At 37.4% G+C, this 14,215-nt stretch overlaps 1 protein-coding gene across 1 annotated transcript in view; it reads left to right on the forward strand.

Moving 5' to 3' along the window:
- The window catches only part of ZSWIM5 (zinc finger SWIM-type containing 5), a 228,023-nt gene that overhangs the window by 165,342 nt on the left and 48,466 nt on the right, over positions 1-14,215 (forward strand). Inside the window, exon 3 of the mRNA XM_044770664.2 lies at positions 13,022-13,170. Coding sequence (XP_044626599.2) covers positions 13,022-13,170 — 149 coding nt within the window. The remainder of the gene's footprint in view (positions 1-13,021; positions 13,171-14,215) is intronic.

Here is a 14,215-nt window from a genome sequence, read left to right on the forward strand (position 1 = left end):
AAGACACAGAGTGGCAGATGGATTAAAAAACAAGACCCACCAATATGCTGCCTCCAGGAAACACATCTCAGCTCCAAAGACAAACACAGGCTTAGAGTGAAGGGATGGAAGATGATACTCCAAGCTAATGGCAAATGAAAGAAAGTAGGTGTTGCCATAGTTATGTCAGACAAAGTAGACTTCAAGATAAAACAGGTAAACAGAGACAAACAGGGGCAGTATAAGGATCAAAGGGACACTCCACCAAGAAGACATAACAATTGTAAATATTTATGCACCCAACACAGGAGCACCAAAGTACATAAAGCAAGTATTAACAAACCTAAAAGGAGATATTAACAACAACACAATAATAGTAGGGGACCTCAACTCCCCACTTAACATCAATGGATACGTCTTCTAGACAAAAAGTTGACAAGGAAATAGTGGAATTAAACAAAAAACTAGATCAGGTGGACTTTGTAGATCTATATAGAACACTCCATCCAAAAACAGCATAATACACATTCTTCTCAATTGTGTATGGAACATTCTCAAGGATAGACCATATACTAGGAAAAAAGCTAAGCCCCAATAAACTTAAGAAGATTGAAATCATTTCTAGCATCTTTTCTGACCATAATGCTATGAAACTAGAAGTCAACTACAAGAAAAAAGCTGGGAAAGGGACAAAGATGTGGAGACTAAACAACATGCTGCTGAACAACCAATGGGTCATTGAAGAAATTAAAGGAGAAATCAAAAAATATCTGGAGACAAATGAAAATGAAAACACACCATACCAACTCATATGGGATGCAGCAAAGGCAGTCTTAAGAGGAAAATTTATAGCAATACAGGCCCACATCAATAAACAAGAAAAATCTCAAATAAACAATCTTAAATTACACCTAACAGAATCAGAAAAAGAAGAAACAAAGCCCAAACTCAGCAGAAGGAGGGAAATAATAAAAATGAGAGCAGAAATAAATGAAATTGAAACAAAAAAGACAGTAGAAGGGATCAATGAAACAAACAGCTGGTTCTTTGAGAAGATAAACAAAATTGACAAACCCTCAGCCAGACTCACTAAGAAAAAAAGAAAGATGGCTCAAATAAATAAAATTAGAAATGAAAGAGAAGAAATTACAATGGATACCACAGAAATACAAAAGATTATAAAAGAATACTATGAAAAACTAGATGCCAACAAATTGGACCATCTAGAAGAAATGGATGAATTCTTAGACTCCTACAGCCTCCCAAAACTGAATCAAGAAGAAATAGAGAGTCTGAGTAGACCAATCACAAGTAAAGAGAGTGAAACAATAATCAAAAACCTCCCAAAAAATAAAAGTCCAGGACCCAATGTCTTCTCTGGAGAATTCTACCAAACATTCAAAGAGGATTTATTACCTATCTTCAAACTATTCCAAAAAATTGAGGAAGACAGAACACTTCCTAATACATTCTACAAGGCCTGCATCACCCTGATCTAAAAGCCAGACAAGGACAACACAAAGAAGGAAAATTACAGGCCAATATCGCTGATGAACATAGATGAGAAAATCCTCAACAAAATATTGGCAAACTGAATACAGCAATACATCAAAAAGATCATACACCATGATCAAATGGGATTCATACCAGGGCCACAGGGGTGGTTTGACATCAGCCAATCAATCAATGTGATACACCACATCAACAAAATGAGGAATAAAAATCACACAATCATCTCAATAGACACAGAGAAAGCACTTGAAAAGATCCAACCTTCATTCATGATAAAAATTCTCAATAAAATGGGTATAGAAGGAAAATACCTCAGCATAATAAAGGCCATATATGACACACCCACAGCCAACATCATACTCAGTGGGGAAAAACTGAAAGCCATCCTGCTGAGAACGGGAACAAGACAAGGGTGCCCACTTTCTCCACTCTTATTTGACATAGTACTGGATGTTTTGGCCAGAGCAATTAGGCAAGAAAAAGAAATACGGGAATCCAAATAGGCAAGGAAGAAGTGAAACTCTTGCTGTTTGCAAATGACATGATTTTATATATAGGAAACCCTAAAAAATCCATTGGAAAACTATTAGAAATAATCAACAACTATAGCAAAATTGTAGGGTGCAAAGTCAACTTACAAAACTCAGTGGCATGTCTATACTTGAATGATGAACTAACTGAAAAAGAACTCAAGAACACGGTCCCGTTTACAACTGCAACAAAGAGAATAAAATATCTAGGAATAAATTTAACCAAGGAGGTGAAAGACATACACAGTAAAAACTGTAAGACATTACTGAAAGAAATCAATAATGACACAAAGAAATGGAAAGATATTCCATGCACATGGATTGGAATATAGTTAAAATGTCCATACTACCTAAAACAATCTACAGATTCAATGCAATCTCAATCAGAATCCCAAAGACATGCTTCATGGAAATAGAACGAAGAATCTTAAAATTCATATGGGACAACAAAAGACCTCATATAGCCAAAGCAATACTGAGAAATAAGAAAAAAGCTGGAGGCATCACAATCCCTGACTTCAAAATATACTACAAAGCTATAGTAACCAAAACACCATGATACTGGTACAAAAACAGACACACAAGTCAATGGAACAGAATTGAAAGCCCAGAAACAAAACCACACATCTACAGACACCTAATCTTCAACAGAAGAGCCAAGAACATACAATGGAGAAAGGAAAGCCTCTTCAATAAATGGTGTTGGGAAAACTGGACAGCAATATGCAAAAGAATGAAAGTAGATCATTTTCTTTTTCCATACACAAAAAAAGACTCAAAATGGACAAAGACTTGAAGGTAAGCCCTGAAACCATAAAACTTCTAAAAGAAAATATAGGCAGTACACTCTTTGACATCAGTCCTAAAAGGATCTTTTTGAATACCATGTCCACTTGGACAAGGGCATCAAAAGGAAAAATAAACAAGTGGGACTTCATCAGACTAAAGAGCTTCTGCAAGGCAAAAGAAACCAGGATCAAAACAAAAAGACAACCCACCAACTGAGAGAAAATATTTGCAAATCATGTATCTGACAAGGGGTTAATCTCCAAAATGTATGAAGAAGTCACACAACTGAATACAAAAAAACAAACAACCTGATCAAAGTGAGCAGAGGAAATCAAGACATTTTTCCAAAGAAGATATACAGGTGGCCAATAGGCACATGGGAAGATGTTCAACATCACTCATCATCAGGGAAATGCAAATCAAAACTACACTTAGATATCCCCTCATACCTCTTAGAGTAGCTATAATCACCAAGACAAAAAATAAATGTTGGAGAGGATGTGGAGAAAAGGGAACCCTCATACACTGCTGGTGGGAATGCAAACTGGTGCAGCCACTATGGGAAACAGTATGGAGATTTCTCAAAAAAATTAAAAATAGAAATACCATATGACCCAGCCATCCCACTACTGGATATTTACCCGAAGCACTTGAAGCCAACAATACAAAGCAACCTCATTCATTGCATGCATACCTTCATTGCATCATTATTCACAATAGCCAAGACATGGAAACAACCCAAGTGCCCATCGACTGATGACTGGATAAAGAAGATCTGGTGTATATATATACAATGGGATACTACTCAGGCATAAAAAAAGACAAAATTGTCCCATTTGCAACAACGTAGATGGACCTTGAGGGTATTATGTTAAGCGAAATAAGCCAGACAGGGAAAGACAGAACCATATGATTTCACTCAGATATGGAAGATAAGCACACGGACAAAGAGAACAGTTTATTGGTTACCAGGGAAGGGGGTTAGAGAGTAGGCACAAGGGATGAAGGGGCACATTCTTATGGTGACTGACAAATAATGATGTACAAATGAAATTTCACAATGTTATAAACTTTTATGACCCCAATTTTAAAAAAAGAAAGATTGGCAACAGATGTTAGCTCAGGGCCAATCCTCCTCACCAAAAAAACAAAAAACACCTAAAATAAATAAATAAAATTACCCTTAAAAAAAAAACTGACATGGTTCCTGCCTTCGAATAGTTTATAATCTTAGAAAAGACATCAAAATCTGAAATAAATGCTTGCTTTTGTAATGAAGCCAGGTTGTAGAGAGTTAATTCCAAGAAACTATTGAAGAATTTTGAGAAGAGGAGATGTATGAGCCATTTTTTCATTTTGTTTGTTAGGTCCTACTATGTTCCAGGCATCATGCAAGGGACTTTAATATATTAACATATATAGTTCATTTAGTTTTCAGAACTACTTTGTGAGGTAGGTATTATAACCATTTCCATTTTATAAATAAGGAAATTATTTATAACTCAGGCTCACCTGACTTCAGAACTCAAGTTTTGTTTGTGTGTGTGTGTGTGTGTGAGAAAGATTGGCCCTGAGCTAACATCTGTTGCCAATCCTCTTTTTGCTTCAGGAAGATTGTCTCTGAGCTAATATCTGTGCCAGTCTTCCTCTGTTTTATGTGGGATGTCATCACAGCATGGTTTGATGAGCACTGCTAGGCCCGCGTCCAGGATCCGAACCTGTAAATCCTGGGCTGCTGAAGCAGAGCACGCAAACTTAACCACCACTCCACCAGGCCGGCCCCAGAACTCAAGTTTTTTATGCTTCTCTATACTTTCTCTCCATTTTTCTCAGATAATTTTGGTACTACTGTAATAAAAGAGGCAGTGAGACCAGGTAGATGGCCTGTATAATACTGTAGTCCATGTGCCAAAGGACCTGCCTTTCCCCGTCGTCCAATAGAACTAATCAGTTCCTACACACAATCTCACCACTCCTCAGAAGGAAGGATAGTAAGACAGACAGGCCTCCAGGAACTCTTTCCAGCTAGCAGAAATAATCTTCTGTTGCTTTATGCTCAAAGTCGTTGTGTTTACATAGTAACTGAGCTCTATTTGAGTGATACTGTTAAAGAGTAGCTTTATATATCTCTTCTTATCCCACAGAGGGAAGCTTTTCTACTTATCTGGCCTCCTCAAGTCTAGAGCTCTAACGGAGCTGAGTTCTGCCCCATCCCCAGGTCTGTAGCACCAGAGGGAAATACAGCTCTGTACCCCAACAACTGGGCTATGGCCTGCTTTCATACCGCATTCCCACTAGCTCTTTCTCAGAATTTTTGCCTATTTCCAAGCTCTCTTGCCTTTTCTTGAACTGAGCACCTTGGTTGAGGACCTGTCTTATATCTGTCTTGTTCACCACTACTGTCACCAAAACAGCTCTCTTCCCTCTTTACCGCTGTGCTGAAGCAACCTTTATCCCTTGTTACACCTCCCATCTCAGGATCTTATTATTTGTCTGAAATTAGGCTTAAATTGCCACATTGTACTTAAGATAGGATTCTCAACCTTCCCCAGGAGCTAATACTTCTGTACCTGTGTTTATCCCACACTAATATTAGCTTTCTACCCCAGGTTCCCTAATATTCCACAAGGCCTTTCCTAATCTGTTTCTAATAACCATGCTGATATGGCAGTGATACTGACAATAGGAGGGGGTGGGTGGAAATGGAGATATCTTAGAAGTAACACGGACTGGATTCAACATCCAGGTGTGTAGGATGAGTGGGAAGTGAAGAAGAGGAAGATGAGAGAAAACAATTCCAGAATGCCTAGCTAGGATTGCATTGATGGATTTGATGATAATGTTGTCATTCACTTAGGGAACGTAAGAGAAGGAATGAATTTAGGAGGAAGATGAATTCAATTTAAGTTTGATGTGCTTGTAGGACATTTAGGTAAAGATTTCTGATAGGCATTTGGATATACTGATCTAGAACTGAGGACAGAAGTCAGAATTTTAGAGTTACTAGCATTGAGATGATATTTGAAGTCATGTTTCTTGCTTCTTGCTAAACCTTTAAACACTTAGAACATCTTCCTTCTCCTCTCTCTCAAACCCTACTCCTCACCAAAACAAACTTAAAAGCAGGAATAAGATTTCTAAAACTGCTAGCTACCTTCTGTTAATCCCAGGAATGGATCCAGGCATTATTCTGCTCCTTACTTCCCTGAAACCTTTTCTTTTATTAGTCCCAATGTGTAGTTTTAACTAGACTTCGCCTTATCCTCTTTGGATTGGTGATACAATTGGGACTATCTTTCCAACTCTCTGTCTACCACTGCTCCATGCTCTGTTTGTGATTTGCTCCAGTAACTCCATACCTTGAGATTCTCTGGCATACAGCATCCTGGCAGGGCTTCAGTTGCTGATTATCCATGAAGAGAGATTAGATACCAAAAGAAAAGTAACATAACTTGAGGAGTCAGGTCAGGAACCATGTATTAGAAATTTATGAATGTCCATCACCAAGCATGATACCTGGAAAATAATGAAGGTTTGTTGAATGAAGATAGCCATGCATATACAGGTGATGAAACAGGAGCCAGTGTAGGAATTAGCAAAGTAGAATGAGAAATGAGAAAAAGCTAGCAAGTTATTGTCGAAGTCAGTATAGAATTGATTTAAGAAGCAAATGGTCGAAGTATTGAATATTGTGGAAGATACAGACCAGAACTAACAAACATAGAAGGGCAATTGGGGGAAATAGAGATTATGCAGAGAGAAGAAAACTTTGAAAAATTATTAATAATATCATCATAGGAAAAAGAAGATATTGCAACCATGAAATAAAAACTCCATGCTATGAAAACAAATTCACAGATCAGAAAGAACTAAAGAATATTACCAATATAATGGCAAAAAATTATAAAACTAAGTGGTAGAAAATAAAGGTAAGAAAAGTTCCTATAGAGTAGAGCAAAGAGACAAAAAGAAGAAAAATAGGAGAAAAAACGATGTTCATAATTAAGAGAATGAGTCTTGGAATTCCAATGTTTGAATAATAGGGGTTCCAGAAATAGAAAACAGAGGTAAGGAATTCATCAATGGAGTAATTGAAGAAAATTTCCTAGAACAAAAACGTGAGTTTCCAAAGTGAAAGGATTCCACTAAATGCCCAGCAATGGGAAAAGAAGAATCTTGTCAATAAATGGTGCTGGATCAATTAGATATTCATGTGGGGTAGGGGGAACAACTTGATTCCTACCTCATACCATACAGAAAAATCAATTGGAGATGGGTTACAGTTATAAATGGAAAAAGTGAAATAATAAAGCATAAAGGAGATAAATGAGAAAATATCTTCATGTCCTTGAGGTAGGAAGAAATTTCTTAAGTAGGAAAAGATTGATAAATTGGACTTCATTAAAAATGTTAAACTTCTGTTTATCAAAAGGCACTATTAAGAGATGAAAAAGGCAGAAAGTAGTGGGAGAAGATATTTTAATACCTATAACTGACAAAGGGTTTATAGCCTAAATATACAAAGAACCCCTACAAATAGTAAAATGGACAAGAGACACAAAAAGGCACTTGACAAAAGGATATCCAAATGGCTAATAAATATATTAAAAGGTACTTTAACTAATTAGTAATCAGGGAAATGCAAATTAAAACCACAGTGAGATACTACTGCATATCCACCAGAATGGCTAAATTTTTTAAACTATCGGTATCAAGTATTGGTGAGGATATTGAGCAACTGGGACTAATATATTGCAGGTGGGAGTATAAATTGTTACAGTCACTTTGGGAAACTGTTTGGCATCATCTAACTAAAGTTGAACATATGCATACCCCATGACCCAGAAATTCTTCTAGATGTCTACTCAGTGGAAATGAGTAACATAATTTGTAATAGCCTGAAATAGAAATAGTTCAAATGTCCATCAACAGTAGAATGGTTAAATAAATTGATACATTCATATAATGGAATTCTATACATCAATGAAAATAAAGTATTGCTAAACACAAAAATTTGGATGAATCTTATGATGTTGAATGAAAGAAGCCAGATGCAAAAGAATAAATCTTGTAAGATTCCTTTTATGTAAAGTTCAAAAACAAATCCCTGGTGCTGGAAGTCAGGATAGTGGTTAATTTGAGGGAAGGGGAAAGGAGATAGTGTTTGCAAAGGGGCTTCTGGGATGCTGGTAGTATTCTATTTCTTGACTTTGGTGGTAGTTACATTGTTATAATCACTATGTGATAATTCATCAAGCTATCCACTTAAGATTTATGCACTTTTCATAATTTATATTTCAATTTTAATTTAATTTAAAAAGCAGTGAGTGTATGTGCACATATGTGTACACACATACATATATGCATAGGGCAAAAGGACTGGAAGAAAATACACTGTAATATTAATAATGGTAATCTATGGCTGGTGGCATTATAGGTGGGTTTTTATTTTCTTTATGCTTTAGTATATTTTCCACAATAAACATGTTATTATTTTTATAATTTAAAAAAGGATGTTTAAGAATGAAAGAAAAATTGGTTCCACAGACTTAATAGTTTCCTCTGGACAGATCTCCTGGTTACAGCCTCAGTTCTGACTTGGAGCCTCGACCCATGTGATGGTTTGTTTCATTATTATTTATAAAACATCCTTTCTGTTTTATCTTCACTTGTTACCATTTCTCTTATAGTCCTTTGGAAAATTTCACACTATAACATTAAAGTGTCATTTACATTGACTGGGTCCACTTTACTACTACTAAGGGGAATTAGTTTCATACTCATCTCTTTTTATGAAAAGACTAAAATGTTCTAACCATATATAGGGACATTTTTATGGGGTTTTTTTTATCCAAAGGATTTTTCTTTTAAGATTTTGCCTAGGAGTTAGTGAGGTGGACAGCTGGAGAGGCTGGTTGTGAACTTCAGGCCTAGTTTATCTCGTTAAAATTATCTCTGTTCTTGTTCATTCATTCCTAAGTGCTGTACCCTCCTCTTACTATCTGACCTTTAATGTTGACATTTCTTATGGATTAATCTTAAGTTTCCCTTATTATTCTACATGATCAATATAGGTAATCTCAACTACATCTTTGACTTTAAATGCCATCTATGAACTGTGATTCACAGGTTTATTCCTGCTATATCCAAGTGACTATTCTGTGTCACAGAGACATCCCAAGTTCAACATCTCCAAATGTAAATTTATCTGCTTACCCAAACTTGCTCAATAAATAGCATCACTATCTAGTCACTGGATCATGATAGAAACCTTGCAGTTATCCCTAACACTTTTTTCATATAATTCACATTTGCAAGACCTGTTAATTTTACCTCCGAAGTATATTTCATCATTTTCCACTTCTCTCTATTGATACTGCCATCACCCTAAATCAAACCACTATAATCTCCCACCTAGGTTGGTCCGGTAGCCTTCTAACTGATCTTTCCATATCCACTATTGCTCCCTTCAATTCCATTCTCCACATAGCCATCCAAAGTAACTTTTCTATAACTCCAGATTTTGTCATATCTCTTCTTGTTTAAAATCCTTCAGTGGCCTCTTATTGCTCTCAGGATGAAATCCAAATTTCATGTGGCCTACAAAACCTTGCATGAGCTGACTTTTGCTTATGTTTTCACATGATAGTCCCTTTCTTTGGAATATTCTTCCTATCCTCTCCCCCTTATTATAGGTGTATTTAATTACCACAATAATTTATGACTTCATGTTTTTTTGAACAAAAAATAGACACAGTATTTCCTCCACTCTCTGCCAGCCCTAACTCCTGTTCATTCCTCAGGCGTTCACTTAAATGTCACTTTCTCAGGGAAAACTTCTTTGATCCGTCTTTCTTTCCACCCAGATATGTACATGTGTGATTATTTGCTTAATACCCCTTTCCCCAACTAGCCTATCAGCTCCACAAGGACAGGGACTATATCTGCCTTGTTTACCACTGTACATCCAGTATTGGCACAGGTCCTGGCACATAGTAGGTGCTCAGAAAGTATTGGTTGAATAAATGAAAATGTCTTAGAAAATCCTCTTTGGGCCTCTTGCCAATTCATGCTCTCCCAGATAATTCCGATTCCTTCAGCAGTCACACCAAGTCCTTAAAATTTGTTACCTGGATGCCTCACATATTGACTTAACTCCCTTCTTTTCTGCAGCCACCCATTTTGGCAGCTCAGTTTCTTGTCTCCTGGGTTCATTGTAGACCTGCAAACATTTACACAGTTTACCTTCCTTTCTTTCCTATCAAATAAACAAACCCTTTTGAAGTTTTACATGAAATGTCACTGTTGGTAACTCTCAAGGCTTTGCCTTATCCTAGCCCTATTCCAGCAGTGTTTTATAGTCTACATACTAGGTGTTTATAAACTATGCCTTATTTCTTCCATAGCTGCTGCCACTACCGCCACTTGGGCCAAAAAGATTCTCCAGTTTTCTCTATACCCCTTCAAATCCTTAGAGGTGATCTCACTACACACTTCCTGCCAGTTGATTAAGGCCAGCTCCCCTGGGAGACTGGGTCCTGCTCATGCTTTTTCATATCCTAATTGAACCACCCAAGGGTCAGAATTGTATTCGAACCGTCTCTGCCTCTTGCTTTTGTAGCACCATTGCCGTTCTTTCCTCATCCCCATCCTCAGCAACAAGATACTCCAAGGCCCATTCCTTGGTTTATACCCAGTTTATCTCATTTATCTCAGTTCTGTCTCTATGGAGCTACTGAAAACTAGAATCATTAGAGGTGGGACTCAGTAATCTGCATTTTTAACACAGACCCCAAGTGATTTATTCTCTATATTTAAACATTTGAGAATTACTATACTGGTGAGAACTCTATTGTCCTCAATATGGAGAAAATGCATTATTCTAACTAATCCTATATTCTGTGTAGAAGAATAGGTCAAGAAAGGATTTGACTATCTTCGGACACACCATCCAACTTACATTCAGGGGCCTGAAACCAGCTGATGAATCACAACAATATGAGGCTTGAGACCAAAGTATGTCCTTATAGTGAAGAACACAGACTTTGGAGAGAGACCAACATATAGATCCTGGCTCATACACTTTCCATCTGTTACCTTATTTACCTGTATAAGCTTTAGTTTTTTTATTTTAAAATTAGCATAATAATACCACCTCATAGAGTTGTTATGAGTTCATTGGAATTTACTCAACAAATATTCATTGAGCACCTACTATGTGCCAGGCACTGTTACACCCATTGCAGATATATCAGCAAACAAACGATTTATGCCCTCAGGAGCATGCATTCTAGTGGAATATGTATAAAAAGTGTTTAGACTCTGCCATGTAGGAAGCACTCAATAAATGGTTGTTAATAACAAATATTTAAGAATAAGGAGTATATTTGTTTTGCTTTGCCACTTTTGGGATAGAAAAGAAGTGCAGAATATATTATTTTCCCACCTGGAGTTTAAATTTAGATGGCCAATGAGACTTATATTTGTTCATTATATAAATACTAATTCAGTACTGTAATGAACCAGGCACTGTGAGGTACAAAAATGAATCCCTACTCTAAAAAACTTTAATTTACTAGGGAATATATGAGAAATGCACAGTTCCAATGTAAAACAAAAATGCAACAGGTCTTCAAGAGAAGTAATAATAAAGTGCTAAGAAGCACTTTATGTGCACATATGTGTAAGATGGACATACTTTTGACAGGTGGCAATAGGATATACGGCCAATTCAGTAAGGGGGCAAAAAAGAGCCCCTCCTACAGGTGGACTAAGCAGTGAATGAACCTTGGCAGTGTTAGCCTCTCCGTATACTTATTTTATAGTTTCCGTTTCTCACTGCAGCCCTGACTCTAAAGCTGAGGTAATACTGACAATGAGAAGTATTGTTTTTTGGCCAAGGAACAGGTTGCAGGGAGAGGGAGGGAAGTAAAAGGAAGAGCATAAGTAAAGTCATAAGGAAATGTGGTTGACTTCTGGGAACACTAAGTTGCTAGCTGAAACGTAGCATAAGTATAGAGAAGGCAAGGCTAGAAATGAAGGATAGGGGCTGAGCATGGAGGGACTTGCATGCCAAGCTAAGGCATTTGGACAATTTAGTAAGAATAGTGCATCACTAAAGACTTCTGAGCAGGGAGTGATATGATCAGAACTGTGTTTAGAATAATACATTTGAAGAAAAGTAGCAAATACCATAAACTGTAAGATCTTATGTGTTAATTAGTATTTGTAGAGTAAATGAATGTGTGAGCCCTCCTGATTCCCTGGAGAATAAGATGTACGAAGAAAGCTTAGCAGAAGAGCAGCTTTTCTGTGTAGACCTGGATTTTATTTAAGCAGGGCTTTGATATAGGGAGACAAGAAGGGTAGACTGACTGATTAAACATGACATGAATTTGTAACCTGTTGCATGACCACACCTATAGGGTGTTGACTTACGGTCTTTTGTCACTTGGAGGAAGGTTTCTAAAAACTTATCACAGGACTCTGTCTTTGAGAAGGTGAGATTCAGTTTTCATTCCACACATATTTCCTAGGTGCCTGTCACATTACCAGCACTGTGCTGTAGGTGATTCAACTGTGGATTCAACTGTGAGCAAGGAGCTAACAGGCTGCTACAGGAGAGGGCTGCATAAATAACTAAAACTTTTTTCAGTGGTGGTGTTGAGGTGAGCCCAGATATGAGAGATATTTTGAGTATACATTTATAAAATCATATCACCCTGTATGCAACTCTCCCTGTTCTTTAGGGGGAAAGTGTCTAGAAATTTAGAGCTGTTGATTCCACTTGAAAAGCTATGATTTTATAGTGAACTTTAAAAACAGAATTTTTTATTTTGTAAGAAAGCATTTTTTATTTTAAAATAATGTGTGTACTTTGAGGCTTATTCATAGAAAGTCAAAAAGAATAAAAAATAATGTCAGCTTCCTAGGAAAAAAAATACATCGCTGTTTTCATATTTGTGTATTTCCGTCTGGGCTTTTTTCCCCTAGGATGGTATTTGTAGACCTTGGAATAGGATATAACTGAGACTTAAGTGAACATGAAACTAGCATTAGATCTCTTATGTTTATGTGGGACCGCCCAGTTGACAAAGCCCAGATTAAGGCAGAATACCCATCTATTTTTGAGTATACTCACAGAATGCCCCTCTTGTTGAATGTGTAGCATATGAAATAGGATTCATTTCACCATTCCCATTCCTTACCAGGTGCCCCTGACCCCACAGCTGGAGCCAGCATTGATGATGAGAACTGTTGGCATTTGGATGAAGAACAGGTGAAAGAACAAGTGAAGCTCTTTCTCTCCCAGGGTGGTTACTATGGTTCTGGAAAGCAGCTCAATTCAATGTTTGCCAAGGTAAGGTATGAAAAGGTATTTTTTTTTACTTTCTTTAGTAAACTGGGCTCACCACGCTTCTGGCTTCATGCATTGTAGCTAGCTCACTTGACCTAGCTATACTGAATGCTTGAAAACTAGTGGGAGGGGCTGATGAGAGCAGACCTGAGCAGATTGCATCCAGGGAGCCCTACTACCTCACCCTGGTAGTCCTTTTCCTTCTGTTTCACTCTCCGAATGAGTTAGCATTGCTGAGTGTTTTAGTAATGAAGCTGCCTTCCCTCTGCTTTGACCCCAAGGCTGCCTGATGAGGCCTTGAAGAGACTTAGCATTTTGGAACTGGGGGCTCTCACAGCAGGCTGGCTTGCTTGCTTGCTTTCTTCCTTCCTTCTTCCCTCCCTTCCTCTCCTTTCTTTCTTTACTCTCTTTCCTCCCTTCTTTCTTTCCTCATCTTCCTTCCTTCCTCTCCCCTTCCTCCCCTTCCCTTCCTTCTTTTCTTCTTTCTTTCTTGCTCCTTAACACCTTTAGTGAGACATAATTCTCATACCATATACTTCACCCATTTAAAGTGTACAATTCAGTGGTTTTTAGTATATTCACAGATGTGTGCAGCCATCACCACAGTCAACTTTAGAACATTTTCATCACCTTAAAAAGAAACTCCATACCCTTTACCTATCACTAGCCTATCCCCCATGTCCCTCTCCTCCAGCCCTAAGCAACCACTAATCTACCTTCTGTCTGTATACATTTCCCTATTCTGGACTTTCATAGGAATGGAATCATATAGTAGGTAGTCTTTTGTGACTGGTTTCTTTCACTTAGCTTAATATTTTCCAGGGCCATCCATGTTGTAGCATGTATCAGTATTTCATTCCTTTTTATGACTGAATAATATTCCATTGTATGGATACCCCACATTTTGTTTATCCATTTGTCTGATGATGGACATTTGGATTTTTCCACCTTCTGGCTATTATAAATAAAACTGCTATAAACATTCTTGTACAAGTTTCTGTTGTGTGCATATGTTTCATTTCTCTCTAGGAGTAGAATTGATAGGTTA

Source organism: Equus asinus, chromosome 5 (genome assembly GCF_041296235.1).
Source record: "Equus asinus isolate D_3611 breed Donkey chromosome 5, EquAss-T2T_v2, whole genome shotgun sequence".
Classification (NCBI taxonomy): Eukaryota; Metazoa; Chordata; class Mammalia; order Perissodactyla; family Equidae; genus Equus; species Equus asinus.